Below are 17,123 nucleotides of genomic sequence, written 5' to 3' on the forward strand. Positions count from 1 at the left end.
ATATATTAGGTTGTCTTAATGAATTAACATCACCCGTTCCTACCGTTTCAAAGCAAGCTTTAACGTTAATGAAAGAAATGTTTAAAGGTATTTTGCTTTTTTCAATTATAAGTGTTGAAATTAATTTCATGTTTTCAGATAATGAAAATGCCATAGAAATATTCCTTGATTTTGATGGAGTTTCTGCGATTTCTTCAGTAATTGAAAATACTACAGATATATCAATAATTGTGTGCTCGATTTTATATTTAAATTCAAAAATATGTGTTATATTTGTTTATTTTTATTTAAGAATTTATGCATAAAAGTACTGAGCATTTTATGTATGCATACATCTAGTTCTCATTTATTATAATTATTTTTATTTTTCATTATTTTAATTATAATTGAAATGAATTAACTATTAATATTTAGGTGTGAAAACATCAAAAGGTTCACGTGCAGTGGGCTTTAGTGGATTAATTCCTCGAGTTCAAAATTACATTCTAAGCTCAATTGACATGGAAGTGCAAAGTCATGTTTGCAAATTATATAATTTTGAATACATAAATTGCATTCTTTCATTCAGAGTTTGCATTTACTTTCAGCCATTGCCGCAGACAGTGAAGAACTTTGCAAGATAGTTATTTCAGAAGATCTTATTCAGTTTTGTGTAAAAACAATATTTGATGTATGCAGCGTTAATTCACAACTCTCAAAAAAATATGGATCTTCAAAAAAAAACATTGAAACATCTTCTCTGAGCACAGTTCAAGCAGCTGAAATTTCAGCATATTATCAAAGTTTGTACGTTATATATTTTTGTATTTTATTTTGTATGGTATTTTATATTTTTATTAATGTAATATTTTGTAATGAATGGTATTTTGTGAATTTATGCTTCAAATTGTATTATTTGCTGAAGGTCAAATTTTACTAAAGAAGAACAATCTGGTGGATGTCAGCATTGAGTATTTGCTGATGACTTTCACTGTGTATAAATCAATGCATAAATTGGATAAAATGAAAACGACTTATCAGCCATTGATTTGTGCATTGGGATATCTAATTAAGCTCAGCGGAAAACATTTTTATCACGATTCTGTTGCGCTTCTTGGATGCATTTCTATGTTAAATTGCACATCTTTAAAAAATGTACGCTTTGCATTAATATTTTTTTAAAGTCAAATTTTTTATTTCACATATATTAAATATTTATATTGTTTTTTTATATCCATTTATTTATTTACGTTTATGGGTGCATAGAAAATAGCAGATGAAGATATTCTCGGAGAAGTGATAGATATAATGTTGTACCACCAATCTTCCTTCGCATCCAATTTTTTCCTGTCATTACTTAATTCATTTGCAGTTTTGGAGCCAAGTAACAGCTTGAAGGTATGAGAAATATTTTGTGAAGTGATTTTGTGATTGATCATAGAACTATTGCACCAAAATGAATATATTTTGTAAAAATAAATCAGCGTTTTTTCTTTTTCTTTTTCTTTTTCTTTTTCTCTTTTTAATTTTAATTTTTATTTTTTCACGTTCGTTTGGATTACTTGAAATTTTTATAATGTTTTCAGAAATACTTCATTTTTCATTTTCATTATCTCTTTTATCACCGTTCACTTATAGGATTTATATTCAGACAAATGCTTCTTGCTTCTCCACAACTATCTTCACAGCTCAAACAAGAAAGTTTCTTCATATGCAATTGAGGTCTTGTCAAACCTGGCTGCTACAAAAAACGCCAAGTGCTCCAAACTGCTTCTGGACTACAAAAGCGCTCTTTTCATCCGCTGTGTCTGTGCTGGCGTTGTTTGCTTGGAAGACGACGCTGCGTCGTGTGCAGACTGCATCTCCTTCACACGAGGAAGCAATTCAAGCACGGCAGGCACAGCTTCTTCTTTCTCTATAGCTGCCTCTTCGCCTGATCTGTACTCTTCTCTTTCCCACCATTTCCTTTCATTCACTGAATACTATCTCGGCTGTGAAAGTGCCGCATTCTTTTTGTTCAATAACGCATGCGACACAGCAATTAATGTGTCGACGCTTATTCAATGCAAAGCGCACGTCGCCTTGTGCAATATCCTTCGTTATCTCCATGCAGAGCCTTGCCACAAAGCACTGCTGACTCTGCGCCATTTCTTTCGCTTTGCTGCGAGAATCGAAGAAGACGAACGAAGTGACATTGAACAGCTGCGCATGGTACTGCGCTGCAACTCAGCTGGACGTTCGATTGCAACAGAAAGCGAAGACGGGAGAAAGAGGGAAAACACAAGAGATTGTTCAGAAGAGATGAGTGCGGATGAGGATGATGAGTTGAAGGAAAAGAAACAAGAGCGTGACGCAAAAAAGTGTTTTGCTGGAGCAACAAGAATGGAAGATGAAGGTAAAACTTCAGCAATGCAACAAGATGTTGAATACGTTTCTTGCTTCTCATCTTCACAAATACAAAGCATTCACCCTTCATCAAACGTTAATACATTAGCATTATCAAATCCTTCTATTCCATCATCTTCATTGCTTTCTCCGTTTGTGCCTGCATCTGTCTCTTCTTCTTCTCCTTCTTCTCAATTTCCATCAAGGGATAGTTATCATGGAGCTGTTCAAGCCAAAACTGAGAAGGAAGAAGAAAATGATTCTGAAAGTTGTAGTGAATCTGATACTTCTTGTTCTTCTTCAAATGCAAGTTGTTGCCATGACTGCAATAATGAGTATGACGATGAAGAAGAAGATGATGATAGGGAGAGTGCTAAAAAATGCATGATCGAGTCTGTGAATTTTGGATTAAGAGAAAAAAGTGGTGAGAATGAAAGCGTTCTTGACTTGCTTCAAACAACGATGCAGAAGTTGCTTAGCGATTTAGAGATCAACGGAAGATGGAGAGAAATAGAAAAGTTTCAATCATCAAAGCACGATACTATTAAAAACATTGCAAACGAAATTATGACGAAATATTTGAGTTCCATCTTTGAAAACGATGAAAACGAAGAAAACGAAGAAAAAGAAGAAGGTGAAGATTTGGACGGAGATCTTATTGTTGATGACATTTCAAACAAGATTAGATGTGGCACAGCAAGTGCCTGACACTTCTATGCTGATGAAATTATGTCTTTTAAGTAATGCAAAATTCCATTTAAAGAACATGGATGTAAATTAGATTATACTGCAATGGAAGGTTTCAATGAAACTTTTAAAAAGATTCTTTTAAACGCAAATGTATAGAATTGATAATAGCGTGATTAGTTCTCATACAAAACAACACATTATTTGAAATATAGCAAACTTTTTTATGAAATAACCATTTATTTTGTATAAACTTTCAAATGTTTTAAAGTTTTAATGTTGAATCAGTTGAAATTTATAAAAAATAATAATAATGAAATACTTATAAATCTTCAAAGAAATGTCATTGCTAATTTCATTATAATGATTTTATTTCAGTAAACATGAAGGTTATTTTTTTAGAAATATTTTTTTGAACATATTTTGTGCTTTGAACCAATTTTTTCAATAAAAATTAAGTAAAAAAATATGTTTTTTTTTTTTTTCGTTAAATTTGAAAGGACTTTTACCAGCCAACCAGGCAACACCTATGAAATCGGGGACATGTTTCAAATAGTTTTCACCAAGATCTATCTATTTTTAATATTTTTTAATAAACAAATTTTTCGTAATATTTTTTCTCATTTCATTTTTTAACAACAAGTTAAAAAAAAAATGTAAATTTCTTTGAAAATATAATGAAATGCTAAAAATAAAAATAGAATATGTGAATTAAACTCTTTCATAATGATGTGTTTTTAAAAATTAAGTTATTCAATTGTCGATTTAACATTAACACATCAGAATTTCAAAATTGGAATTACCGATTTTTTCGAGTTGTGACCATTTAGTAACTCAAGATAAACACTTAAAAAATTGGAACAAAAATCATGATGAAAGAGTTTAATTCACATATTCTATTTTTATTTTTAGCATTTCATTATATTTTCAAAGAAATTTACATTTTTTTTTTAACTTGTTGTTAAAAAATGAAATGAGAAAAAATATTACGAAAAATTTGTTTATTAAAAAATATTAAAAATAGATAGATCTTGGTGAAAACTATTTGAAACATGTCCCCGATTTCATAGGTGTTGCCTGGTTGGCTGGTAAAAGTCCTTTCAAATTTAACAGAAAAAAAAAAAAAAAAGAGAGAGAGAGAGAGAGAGAGAGAGAGAAAATTTCTTTATGTGCGGGAAGCAAAAACTCAATACAAACTGTAGTAAAAATGTGTTAAACTTATAAAAAAAGTTTTTTGAAGAACTGAAAGCCAATCAGCGCTTTTCTGAAGTTGGCAAGCAAAAACAAAAAAATGTTCATGCAAAATATATATATATATATATCATTTTAAAGATGACACGCTGTAAATGCAAATTGGGAAATAATGAATTCAACGATTATATAAAAGTATAATATGACCTGCAGAATCAATTTTCTTTTATGAAATTGTTCACAAGCGGATGTTTTCCTAATTCATAGGGACACTTGATTCTAATTTCTTTTTTGCATTGAGATTAAAAAACGAATTTTTACACTTTAATAAAACAACAATCAACGAAAAAATACGTATTTGATATTGTATCTATTTCAACACAGTAGCTTTGACATTATCACAAAAAGGAGTGTTTTGTTCATCTTTGCATTATATGCAAAAAAGAAAAGATGGATTTCTTTATATTTCACATTATGATGATTCTTTTTGATTTCATATTTTTTCCAATCAAAATTATCGAATAAACAAGTTGTCGCAAATACTTGAAATCAGTTTTAGGTTTTTTCAGAAATCATTTATGAACTTTTCTGTCTTTCTATTTCCCTTTGTGGAAAATCTATTGGTTTGAGAGAAACCAGGAAGTTCAATGTTTTTAAAATACGAATAAAAAGGAAATAATTGCAAATTCGATGGCTACCGACTAAATCATCGAAAAAGATTTCAAACCAGATGAGTTTGTTAAATAAAAACTGCTTTGTTTTTAAAAAATATTATTAACCTTTTTGAGACCCATTAGAATTTTGTTACAAATTCAAATAAAGATTGCTTTTATACTGAAATATCACAAGAAAATGTTTCACACTGAACTTTTCGTATTATTGCATCTTCTTGTTTCAATTTATCCCTTCATTTTTTCAAGATTAAATAAATTCAGTCGTTGATCTGATGTATTACAATGGAAACTTCTGAACGCATTTTTTCTAATCTCCTCAACCGAATAATTGAGTCATCTGATTACCGCTTGCTTTCATCGCCTTCGAAAAAATATTAGAAATAAAAAAGAAATATTCAGTTTCGTAGAAGACTGAAGTGGGATCGCATGCCATCTCCAATAAAGCTTGGGAAAGGGGAATGGCTGCGTTGAAGGCAAAGCATCAAATTGGTGTATCTGGTCGGCCTTCGATTGTAGCGAGAAAACAACTTGAAACTGTTGAAAATCAAGCTGTTGCTTTTCTTTCGGTACAAAAAAAAATCAGACAAAAAGACATGCATGCTATAGTTATGAAACTTGAATTTTTAATTATCCATCAATTTTGACTTATACAAATTCAGGAGGTTTTGATTTCAGATCGTGAAAGAGGGGAAGAAAGAAAAGAAGTGAATTCGAAATTTGAATATGATTTGATCTAAAGGAGCGAAGTTCCAATGGAAAGTCTATAAAGACACATAGAAATTGCAAAAATCAACGCGCAATCTCATGAGACTGCATATGCATGGTTCGAAAAATTGACAACTGCCATTTCATCTAAAAAAACAAGTTCCTCCAATATCTGATATTTTGATAAATCTTCATTAAGAATTGGGAATGGAACAGAGAAATTAGTGGTCTGCTAAAAAAATAAAATTCCACCCTCTCCTTCTCAGTTGCCAAAAACAGAAAACGCAACTATTTGTATATGTGCATGTGCTCACCGATCACATTTTCCTCATATAATGATTTTCCTCCCGAAAAACGATACCACAGAAATTTTCTTTTAGGTCTTTAATTAATATTTCTTTGATAGGTTCATCATCAAATTGAATCACTTCGGATTTGTTAAGATTTATTATGATTTAGAATTTGTTTTCTTTAATTTCCGATAAACTGAAAATGTCCCAATCAAAAAGCGACTTTTTTATTAAAAAATCACAGATCTCACGATGATCCAAAAATTCTAGTTTTTGCAGAAAAACCAATATTATTATCGAGTTTTTCCACCCAAAATGATACACTTTATCCAACCTTGCAACTATTGCGTGCTCTCCAGATTCAGACAAGTTTCACAAAACTCTTTTGTTGCACCCACTCATTTTTCGACTTCTTCGTATCGTAAAGCTTTGGCTGATGTTTTTCCATAATCTTTATCCGCAACAAATTATTGTTCAGAGAGAAAAACAGCATTTCTGTACACAGGAGTTTATCCAGTAGCAGCTGCACATGTGCTTTCTTGTGTGAGCTGTTCGATTCAAAATATTTTGTGGATCTATATGTGGGAAATAAAACTAGTACCAATTATGAGACCACAACAAACAAGTTTTCTACTTAGGGAACAACATGCATTTGAAAGACTATTATATGAAAGCGTGTGACCTATTTATAAAAAATTCTTTTGATAATAACTGTGCATCAGAAAATCATCCATTCCCAAAAAAAAAATGAATTTCAAAAATAATCACACATATTGATTTAAAAATGATTTATCATATTTTTTAGTCTCAATGAATAAATGAACGAATCAATCAATCAAACGTCTTATTTCTGTTCATGCATTATTATACAAAATACATAATTTTCATAATCAAAAGCAATGATATGGAAAAATCAACCAAAAAGCGGATCAAGGAAATCAAACATTTGAAATGCAAAAAAGAAATTGTGATCGAATTATTGCACTTTTGACAAAAACAAGCAGCAAAAATAGATTGGCGAAAAAAAAAAGAATAATTGTGAGGAAAATTGACAAAAAAGTCAACGGAATTCCTGAAGATCTCAGCAAAAAAACAAAGACAAAGACAAAAACAAAATAACAAACAAATAAAAAGAAAGCGAAATGTCAGAAACATAGATAAATAGATGCATACAATAATGTTGAATTGTAATCTTCAAAAAGAAATATATTTCGATGTGAATAAGAAAGATCAATGCCACAAAAAAATATTTACAGCAATTATCTAAAAAAAAACAAAAAAAAAAAAAAAAAAAGAAAGAAAAACAAGATTCATCAATCACCATTCAAAAACAAAAACTGTTTTGCTTGCGAAAAAGTCAAACAAACTGGACAAAACGAAAGCATTCGCATTTCAAACACTCTCCAAGAAAGATCTTCGTCAATCATCAAATCAAAAATTGTAACTGCATATCAATTCTTGTTGAATCGTTAAACATCAACAAACAAATAAATAAATTAAAGAACCTAAAAAATCACAAAAAAAAAAAAAAAAATAAAAATAAAAAAATAAAAAAAAAATACATATTATGACAATAATCATTTTTAAAACTGAATATTTATCCGATATTAAAAAAAAAAAAAATCACTCTTTAATTTCAATACATAAATAAATCCTTACAAAACACATTGTAAAAAACAAATTACAAAAATAGAGTGAATGCTATTTGCCATTACGAGCCACCTCTTCCCCAACATCTTCCTTTCCCTCTTCTTTCATCGCTCTCTCCACTTCGCAAATTCCCTGTACTGCCATGTTTCTCACTTCACCACAATCACCACGACCACCACCACCATCATCGTATGTTTCCCCTTCCTCAATGATCGAGTCCGAAATCGTCAGAATCGCTGCTCCTGCTGGAAAGCGTTGAATGAACTCTCGCTTCAAATCTGCCAAGCCCATCCGCTCTGCTGCTTCTCGCGATGTGCAACAACGTACAATTCCTCCCAACGACGATCTCTCAATCAAACACATATTCGGCAGCTCCCCTTCTTTTATCTTCCATCCTGCCACCTCTGCCGAATACTCCCCAAACGGAATCTGCAAACTCAGGCACTCCCATAGCATTATCCCAATCGAGAACACAACTGACTGCCTTGTTGCTTCCATATTCTTGTTCCCCAGCAGCTCTGGCGCCTTCCACCTCAAGCACTCCTTCCAGTTGTCCGGTTCATCCTCAAACGCCGGAGATGGCACAGACTCTCTATCATCATTGCTCACAGACGAGCAGTCTGATGTGGAGGCTGACGAGATGGATGATGAATCAGAGTCATCATCTGATGAACAGTCCGAATGAAGCGCAATGCTGATTACCATCCCTTCCCCAAACAGCACAATATGCGGACTCAGATTCTCCAGAGAGGAAAGCGGAACTTCCATTTCATCAAATGAGTGGAGTGCCCCATTCGCCACCCAGAACAGAACAAGAGCTGATGTCATCTCTCTCTGTTCAAGACTCTCAATTTCCATCTCCTTCTTCTCGTTCCGCCCATGCAGCAGCATGAACAGCGAATCTCTCAAGTCCACAATCAGCTTCTCAAATGGAGATGAACAGGCCATCGCATCCACCAGATTCGACATCGATGAGGTAGTTGGACTCACATCTTCAATTTGCACATATGAGGTTTCTGTGCCTGTGGATGAGAGGGATAGCGATGGTGATCTCTTCCTCAACTCTTCAACCTCCTCCTCTTCTTCCTTTTCATCAACCTTCTCCAGTGCCCAATCAGGAATCTTGCCCGAATCCTTTCCAAGAATATATTCAGTGGAGCCACTCTCAGCCAACAAATACTCTTCTGATTCAGAATGCACCATTGTCTTCACAAACACTCTCTTCTTTGCGTTCTCTTCGTTCTTCTTCTCTGCTCTCCTCCACTGCTCCTCATGTGACATATCCATCGTCACCATCTCAAACGCCTTCGGATCCTTCTTGATGTTGTCATCAACAATCTCTTTGTATTTTTTCGCCTCTTCCTTTGCCTTTCTCCACCGAACAACAAAAATTACAAATCCTATTAGAACAACCAATAATATCACAACCAACACAACAACAATGATAATCCAATAAGATTTCCCTTCTTTTCCTCCTTCAACAATCCTTTCATCTCCTTTTGCCTTTGATTCAATCTCACTTTTGTTCTTCAGTATAATTGATCCTGTTGATGCTGGAGATTCTGTGTTTCCAAACAAAATATACATACTCACTTCTATTTCATCTCCATAATTGCTAATGAAATCTTTTGCCACACTTCCCTCAACTTCTCTTTCTGAAAGGAATCCATTTGAATCAAAATCATGTTTTTCAATCTCTTTCTCTTCTCCAAGACTCTTCACAATTGAAAATGAAAGATTGCATGGAATAAGAAGCATCCCTTTGAATGTCAGCTTCATTCTGTTTGCTTCTTCTTTTGTTTCCACACTCTCCAACACAGGAATAAAGAATGATGAATCTCTCTCAGAAGCAATCCCTTCAAAACTGCACCCTTCATTCAACATCCAAAGTGATGTATTTGGCAAAACTCCATCTCCTCCTTTCAAACTCATCACATTCAATGTTCCTGAATCTGAGCAGATGATATTTCTTCTCAATGATGGATATCCTTCAATGAATGGATTGTTGTTCTCAAATCTTCCATCATTAACAGTCATTTCCCTTCCACTCATTGTGATTCCACCTTCTGGTGAATTCGAGATTGTTGTGTCTTTCATCATCACAGAACTCTTCACAACATCCACAAGAGATCCATCCCATTTGCAAATATCTTCTTCTGTATTTGAATTCTTTTCATTTTTCCCCTTAGAATTCCCATTAAAAATGCAACTGTCCATTTTCACATCCAAACAATCCTCCAATTTCATCAATTTGCCTTTTGTGGTCTTTGAACTAACTCCACCCATTGTGCAATTTGTCAACTGAATTGTCTTTTTCATTGTCAGGCAAGATATCAATGATTCTTCATTTCCTTCAACTGAAATGTTTTCTGCGTTGAAATCCTTGGTTGTTAATTGCCCGCATTCCTTTATATTTATCAAAGAAGTTTTTATTGTTGAATTGCTGATCTCAAACAGATAAATCACTGATGGAAGTGATGATGATAGATATATTGAAGATTTTTGAAGAATGAGATTTGATATTGTGCATCCATCAAGTTGTAATTCTCCTTTTCTCATCTGAATGATGTGAAATGGAATGTTTGCATATTCTGCATTTCCTTCTTCATTAGATTGTTTTGAACTGAATGAACAATTTATTATCTCAAGAATTCCTCCTTCGGGTGATATTAGTGATTCGTGAGAAGAAATGAAATACGAATTAAACACAAAATTCACTCTCACCAACGATACAGTTTCTCTTGTTGAAATCAAAGAATCCTTTGTTCTTTCAATGTTTGATTTCACTTCAACTTTGCACATTTCTCTGTTCTTCGAACTCAGACTCATCTCCTCCAGATTTATTTCTCTTCCAATCACACTCTCTTCAACAATGAATATTTGGCTCACATATTCAGATGTCAAATGCACAAGCCCATGCTCAATTGAATAGCATGGAAGATCATTTGTTCCACATTGCTTCTCATTCGATCCATTCACACTGCTCACAATGATTGTGTCACTCTGATGGATCGTAACAAACTCAATCAGATTCGTATCATTAGGATATTCACAAGAATCTCCCCCATAGATTGCATTAATTCGTGAGTAATGATTCTCTCGAAGATCAAACTGAAATTGACTTTCATTGATCTGGGATGGGATGTTGAAACATTCAATGAAAATGTCATTTCCCACTCTTGCTGTGTTTGAACTGAATTTCATTCCAACAAATGTGAAATTCAAATCCCCTCTTTCCTTTGTTTCCAAATACACTCCTCCTCCTTTCCCTGTGCTGTTGCTGCAGCTGCAATGGCTGATTGTTGAGTCAATCATCTTCATTGATCCAGATGCACCCAATGTGAAGAATATCGCTCCTCCTTTTTCACTCAATTCTGCTTTGTCTTCTGTGATGTTGCTCGAATTCACAACCAAATAAATTTTATTCTCACTTGCAGATTCCAAAATGCTTGCTCCATTGTCACTTCTCTTCACTCCTGAAAATGATGAATTGTCAATCTCGATATTTACACATTCTTCATTTATCTTTGTTGGTGTATTGGCTTCTTTGATTGATAAAATGCATCCTCTGCTTTCATTCAACGATTCCACTCGAACATTCACAAAATGGCAAGTAATTCCAGAATCATGAATGACAAATATGCTGTTTCCAACATTGTATAATTCCATCGACAAATCATTCACTTCCACACCACCTCCAATCGCATCCACAAACACACAATCAAATCCATTGTTCACTTCCGCTTCTGAATGGAATGAACATCCAGTTGCCACCAAATCTCCATTTATATTTGAAATAATTGTTTTAGCAGAGTTGTCAAATCCCGATGCCAGTTGAAGTTGGATATTCGTCAATTCAAGATGTTCATCATTCACCATGAAATATTCCAGTTGACTTCCAATTGCCTTTTCAAAATTCAATATCGCTTTCACATTCTCTTCTCCCATCTTCACACTCTTTTTGATCTGATAATTGGACAAGTTGAATGAATCTTGAATAACTGTCGATCCTTCAATCTGAATTGTTTTCTTTCCATTCCCCTCTTTCATGTTTTCCATCCCTTTCCACATCGTTTGGCATGGCTCTTCCTCACTTCCACAACGTGCAACATCAAATCCTTCTGATGAGATAAATATCTCAAATGAGCTGTATGAAACCAGAAACATGAACAAATCCTTTTCTTCATGAAAATCATCACTTCCCGCAAACAAAGTTTTATCATCTATCATTGATGAATAATCGAAGGCAAATGTCTCATTTGTCACAGAAGAATTAAAATCCTTTCCCAAAATGAACATGTTCTTCCCATATTCTGCCTCATTCCCATCAAATATCAAATCTCCTGATAATTCAAATCTTGCATCTGCATCCACCAATGAAAGAAATATCCCTCCTCCTTTCCCTTCACTTCCACTTGTTGATGGTGCACAACACTTTTCAAATCTTGTTGATGAGACATACAGTTCAGACGGATTCTCCAATGAAACTAACAGCCCTCCTCCTCTTTTTCCATTCTCTCTCACCTCACATTCAAGGAATGTGCAATTCTCAATTCTCATTGTGTTCTTGCTTCCATCAACATTCGAGCTCAAACAAAGGCATCCACCATCTCCTGCTCCTCTCGTGATGTTCTCAAATGATGTATTCTTCAATGTGATTGATGAACACTTCTCAATCTGAATTGCTCCACAACTTGGCAGATCACAATTCAAGACTGAACAATTCTTGATTGTGACTGAGCTGTTTGTGGCAATCTCAATCAATCCACTCACTTCATTCGTTCCTGTTCGATTCACAACCACTTCATCCATCAGACATTCACAACTTCCATTCACAACAATCACACTTCCCACAAATCTCACTTCCCCCACATTCCCTCCACATTTCATCCCAAATATCTCCACTTTCCCTCCACTTGCACTCGCAAACACATAATTCGCAGAATTCACCCCATTTCCCATCTTTATCCCGCAATCAGCAAATCTCAATGTCCCTCCTGAAGAATGAACAAATGATGATCGCTCTCCAATCGATCCTCCCAATTCAAATAATATCCCTGTCAATGTTGATGAAACACTGTTCATCACAAGTGCTTCTTGTGTTTTTGTTTCTGTTGCCTCGATTTTTATTCCAACATCTTTGTTGCTCGAATCAAACTCATATGGCTGTCCATCCAACTGAACTTCTTCATCAAATGAAAATGTGCTTGTCAGTCTGATCATTCTCTTTGAAATCGGATATCGATATTCACTCGCTTCCCCAATTGTTCGGCATGGATAATCTTCATATCCACACAGTCTGAATTCACTTCCTTGTTCTCTCCCACTCACATATGCCGGTGATGAAAATGTCCGAAGAAACACAACAAGTGGAACAATCAGCTCTGGCTTGTTTCTTTCTCTTCCACAAAGTTCATTCAAATCTGCAACTTTAATTCCAATTTCTGGATTGAATCCAATTGATGTGCTGTTGATAACAGTTCTCAAATCCTGTGCTTCTTCAAATAAATTCTTCCCTTTCCATGCATTGCACTCACTGAATGTCATGCTCTCCAATGAAAATGTTCCCATTTGATCGGCAAGTTCAGCAAACATCCCTCCTCCCATTCCTCTCCCTCCATTCTCAACATCCTCTGATGGCACAACGCATCCTGATAATTTCACTCCTTTCACTCTCAATGTTCCTCCACTTCCAACTGATATCATCATCCCTCCCCCTTTCATTCCATTTCCACCTGAGCATCTTGATGAAAAATTGCTTTCTTCAATTTTCACATTCCCATTAACCCCCATCCCAACATTCAAACATCCCCCTCCTCCATTTCCACCTGCAACTTCCACCTCCACTCCACTCACTCTGCTGTTCAAAATCTCCAATTGAACTCCACTTGTCATCGTTATTGGAGATTTCCCATTCATCTTCAGCGTCACTCCACTTTCCATCACAAATCCATCAACAATCAGATTCCCTCCTGCCATCTCAATGATGCTGTATCCGATCTTTCCATCAGTCAATGCCCCATTCTCAAATGAGACTGAACAGTTCGTCACACTGAGTGTTGATGTTGAATGGATGAATGCACTTCTCCTTGCTTTTAACTGACCTTTCACAACAAATGAAAGTCTCCTCATTGTCAGTGAACTCGAACATCCAACAAGCCTATCTTGTGTGGCTGATCTTCCATCACTCACATTCACTCCCATCCTCTCTCCATCCTCTGATGATGATGACACTATTCTGCCTGAAATTATCACACCAAATGATGTTGGTCCTGTTATTTCCTTCGTTATTGACGAAGATGAGACAACCTCGATTTCATTCACAGTGCTGCTCAATCTTGAGTTCGCACAATAATCAATTGTCAAACACCCAAACCCTTCAAATCCACAATGATCGTGATCCTTCCCATTTCCTCCACTCCCATCAACAATCACTTTTGTTCCCATTGTGCATAAATACACAAACAGTGGAATCACTCCACTTTCATTCCCATCCTCGCTCCCACTCAACCTCAATACATCTGATGGAATGGTGCTTGTATCAAAAAATGCAAATGAGCTGGTATTCACTTTTGACTCCAAAAACACACCACTCCCACAATCAACAAACACATCCTTCCCATATTCTGCCACATTCCCACGATCTTTCGAAAACTTCACATTCTGCCCAATTGTCAATCCACATCCTCCACTCTCCATCAGCACAAACATCCCTCCTCCTCTCCCTCCATTTCCCCCACTTCCCCCATTATTCTCTGCCTTATTCCCATCAATCACACTCGTTCCATTAACATCAAATTTCCCGCTTCCTTGCAAGCAGGCAAAAATACCTCCACCATTCCCAGTTTTGCACACACATTCCTCAATTGTTGTGTTCCACACCACAAATGTCTCTCCTCCCTTCACACTCTTTGCCATCACCACTCCATCTCCTTCTGTCCGATTCACATTCCGAATTGTCACATTCCCAAGCAAACTCTCTCCTGATGACGATCCGGCTGATAATGGTTCAGAAAACAGAGGCTGTAATATTTTTATATTTTCAATCTCCACATCAATCGTCTTCAATTGCTTCAGCGCCACTTCAAACACAGATGCTGATATAACACTCCCTCCTGATGTTGAAGAGTTGAGCACCACATCCTCCAGCAAAAGAGTCCCGCTCCCCAATGACACCACAAACACACTTGGCGATGGGCTTCTTGTCGCGTTGTGATCAATCCCCACATGCCCCACCACCAGTTGGCCAGTAGATATGCCAAACAGCGTTGTCGAAGTCGAAGAAAGTTCACTTGTCCCAATCACACTCACTGTCTTCCCTTTCCCCAAAACAGAAATCTTCTTTTCCTCAACACTGATCGTCACCCCTTCACTCACATGCTTCCCACCCAGCAACGTGATTGTCGAGCTCAGCTGCGCCATGCTCAACCCCACTGCATGTCCCACTGTCTTGCAAGGTGCTGCCTCGCTCATCCCACACAGATTGTTTGCGTCATCCCCACCCACCCCAACATACCGATCCTTCATCCCTTCCTTCAACCAATCCTTCTTTTCTGTGTGCTGAAACACATAACTGGTCGACTGCAAATATGTATAACAAATTCTCTTCTCATTTGTATTCGTTGTGTATGATTCATAAAACGGGTTATTCGATTTTTTAAAAATATTATAATAGTCTTGAAAGCAAACATCGTGGCCATATGGAGTGGAGGCGTTGCAACTGCAATCGTGGAAGAAGAAGAAATAGCAATAAGTGTTGTTGATTGGTGCTTCCGATTGATAAGGTACAATAAACAATCCTCCGCCATATGATGCCGCAGAACACGAAATAAATTGGACACTTCGCATATTAAATGCAGTCGGAACATTTTGACAGCCAATCCCCCCACCATATGAACCTGTGAGCGCACACGAAGTGAAACAGCACTCAAACACACAAGCACTCTCTCCTTTCCCACTTTCTGTTTCAAAGCATTCAGTCCCCAAAGCGTTGAAATTTTGAAAATAAAGCCCCCCTCCCCAGTCGTTTGCTTCACAATTCTGGAATTCGCAACCACTGATCCTGAAACATGACGAAATTGATTCAGAATACATCCCTCCCCCTTCATTTTTTTTGGCAGTGCAAGCATTGAATGAGTTGTTCTCAATCTTGACTGAATTGATTGAATGACAAAAAATTCCTCCACCGCCATAATGCGCATAGCAGTCGTTGAACGAACAAAATTTCACTGAAAGTGTTCCTGATGCCTTATCATTCATGTAAATTGCTCCACCATTTGAAGTTCCATCTGAAAAAGAACCACTTGTCCCAGTAGCACTTGACCCGTTCCACACGCACCAAGTGAATGAATTCGCCCCATTGTCTGCTATCTGCTGTCTCGCTGGTTTCGACGGATTCCCTTCACTTCCACTGATTGCAACATTCCCTGATCGATAGCACCTGGCAAATGAGGTGTTCGAGGCATCCAAAGACGATGAAGGGCTGTTCAGCGAGGGGACAATGCCCCCATCATACACATCCCACACTGATGAAAATGAGCATCCACTCATCAAAAACACTCTTTCGCTCAGCCCTTCACCCAGATGTGTTGTTTTCTGTGGATTTGTGGAGATGTTGAAGAATTCTAATTGGGAAAGAGAAACAAAGTGCGATGAAATGAATGTGGCTGAAGACACACAAAATGAAGAGAAATGAGAAGAACAAACAGAAATGTGGCATTTCTCTGGAATCTCTCCTTCCACTGCTTTTGAAGAGAAAAGTGGAGGAAATATCTGTTCAGTCAAGGATGAGGTTGAAGTTGAAGACGATTTGAGGGAAATGTTGGTGAACAATCCACAGCTCCCACAAAAATCAAAGGGGGGCGTCTCTCTCTCAACTCCAACAACACAGCCACTCACCTCAACAAAACTTCCATCTGATGCCCTGAGCACACTCTCCCCACCCATTTCCCTCAATCCCAATGAATTCAGTTTCAGTGATGAATTGACCCCAACAACACTTCCCTCAACCCCACTCCCACCACACGCACCCTCCTTTCCCCACATTTTCCACTCATCACAAAAACCCCATTTTTCACATTTCCCAATCTCTCCACCTCCTTCATTCCATTGTTTTGTGCATTTCTTCAACATTCTCTCTTCTTTCAAGGTTTCTCCTACTCCACCTTCTTTTCCTTCAATATGTGTGTCAAATAAATTGTCATCTCCAATTTTGTTGTTTTGAGCCTTCTCTCGCCATGTGCCTTCAGAATAATCCAATTCTCCTTCTTTCGCTGATTCCTCAACAAGTCCTACTCCATCGCTTGTAGCACCCTTGCACACGCACCTCACACTAATTATCCACACACAATAAAATATTCCTGACAGCACCAATACCATGTCTGTCCAATTGTTATCTTTTCTTTTTTCTATTGCAGACTAATATGGGAACTTCAACAAAAAATATCATTCATCTTTTGTTGAATATCATATTTTTATATAAAAATAAATATTCTCCTTTGTTATTTTTCAACATTTATTTATGATCCGATGAATAATAGTGAATAATTCGTCCATTTTTGTT

At 36.2% G+C, this 17,123-nt stretch overlaps 2 protein-coding genes across 2 annotated transcripts; one reads left to right on the top strand and one right to left on the bottom strand.

Moving 5' to 3' along the window:
* Window positions 1-262: 262 nt before the first annotated feature.
* MONOS_3931 (uncharacterized protein) lies at window positions 263-3,370 on the top strand (the record flags this gene model as incomplete). The annotated part of the gene is made up of 7 exons (XM_067873963.1): window positions 263-266; window positions 309-323; window positions 415-518; window positions 569-782; window positions 905-1,134; window positions 1,246-1,377; window positions 1,618-3,370. 7 exons carry the CDS (start codon window positions 263-265, stop codon window positions 3,070-3,072), a joined length of 2,154 nt encoding a protein of 717 aa, XP_067721990.1. The 3' UTR covers window positions 3,073-3,370.
* Window positions 3,371-7,612: 4,242 nt separating this feature from the next.
* Window positions 7,613-16,939, bottom strand: MONOS_3932 (uncharacterized protein; the record flags this gene model as incomplete). The annotated part of the gene is made up of 1 exon (XM_067873964.1): window positions 7,613-16,939. The coding sequence occupies one exon, from the start codon at window positions 16,937-16,939 to the stop codon at window positions 7,613-7,615; it is 9,327 nt and encodes a 3,108-aa protein (XP_067721991.1).
* Window positions 16,940-17,123: the final 184 nt, after the last annotated feature.

This window comes from Monocercomonoides exilis (assembly GCF_001643675.1).
Source record: "Monocercomonoides exilis strain PA203 chromosome Unknown scaffold44-821271, whole genome shotgun sequence".
NCBI lineage: Eukaryota > Preaxostyla > Oxymonadida > Polymastigidae > Monocercomonoides > Monocercomonoides exilis.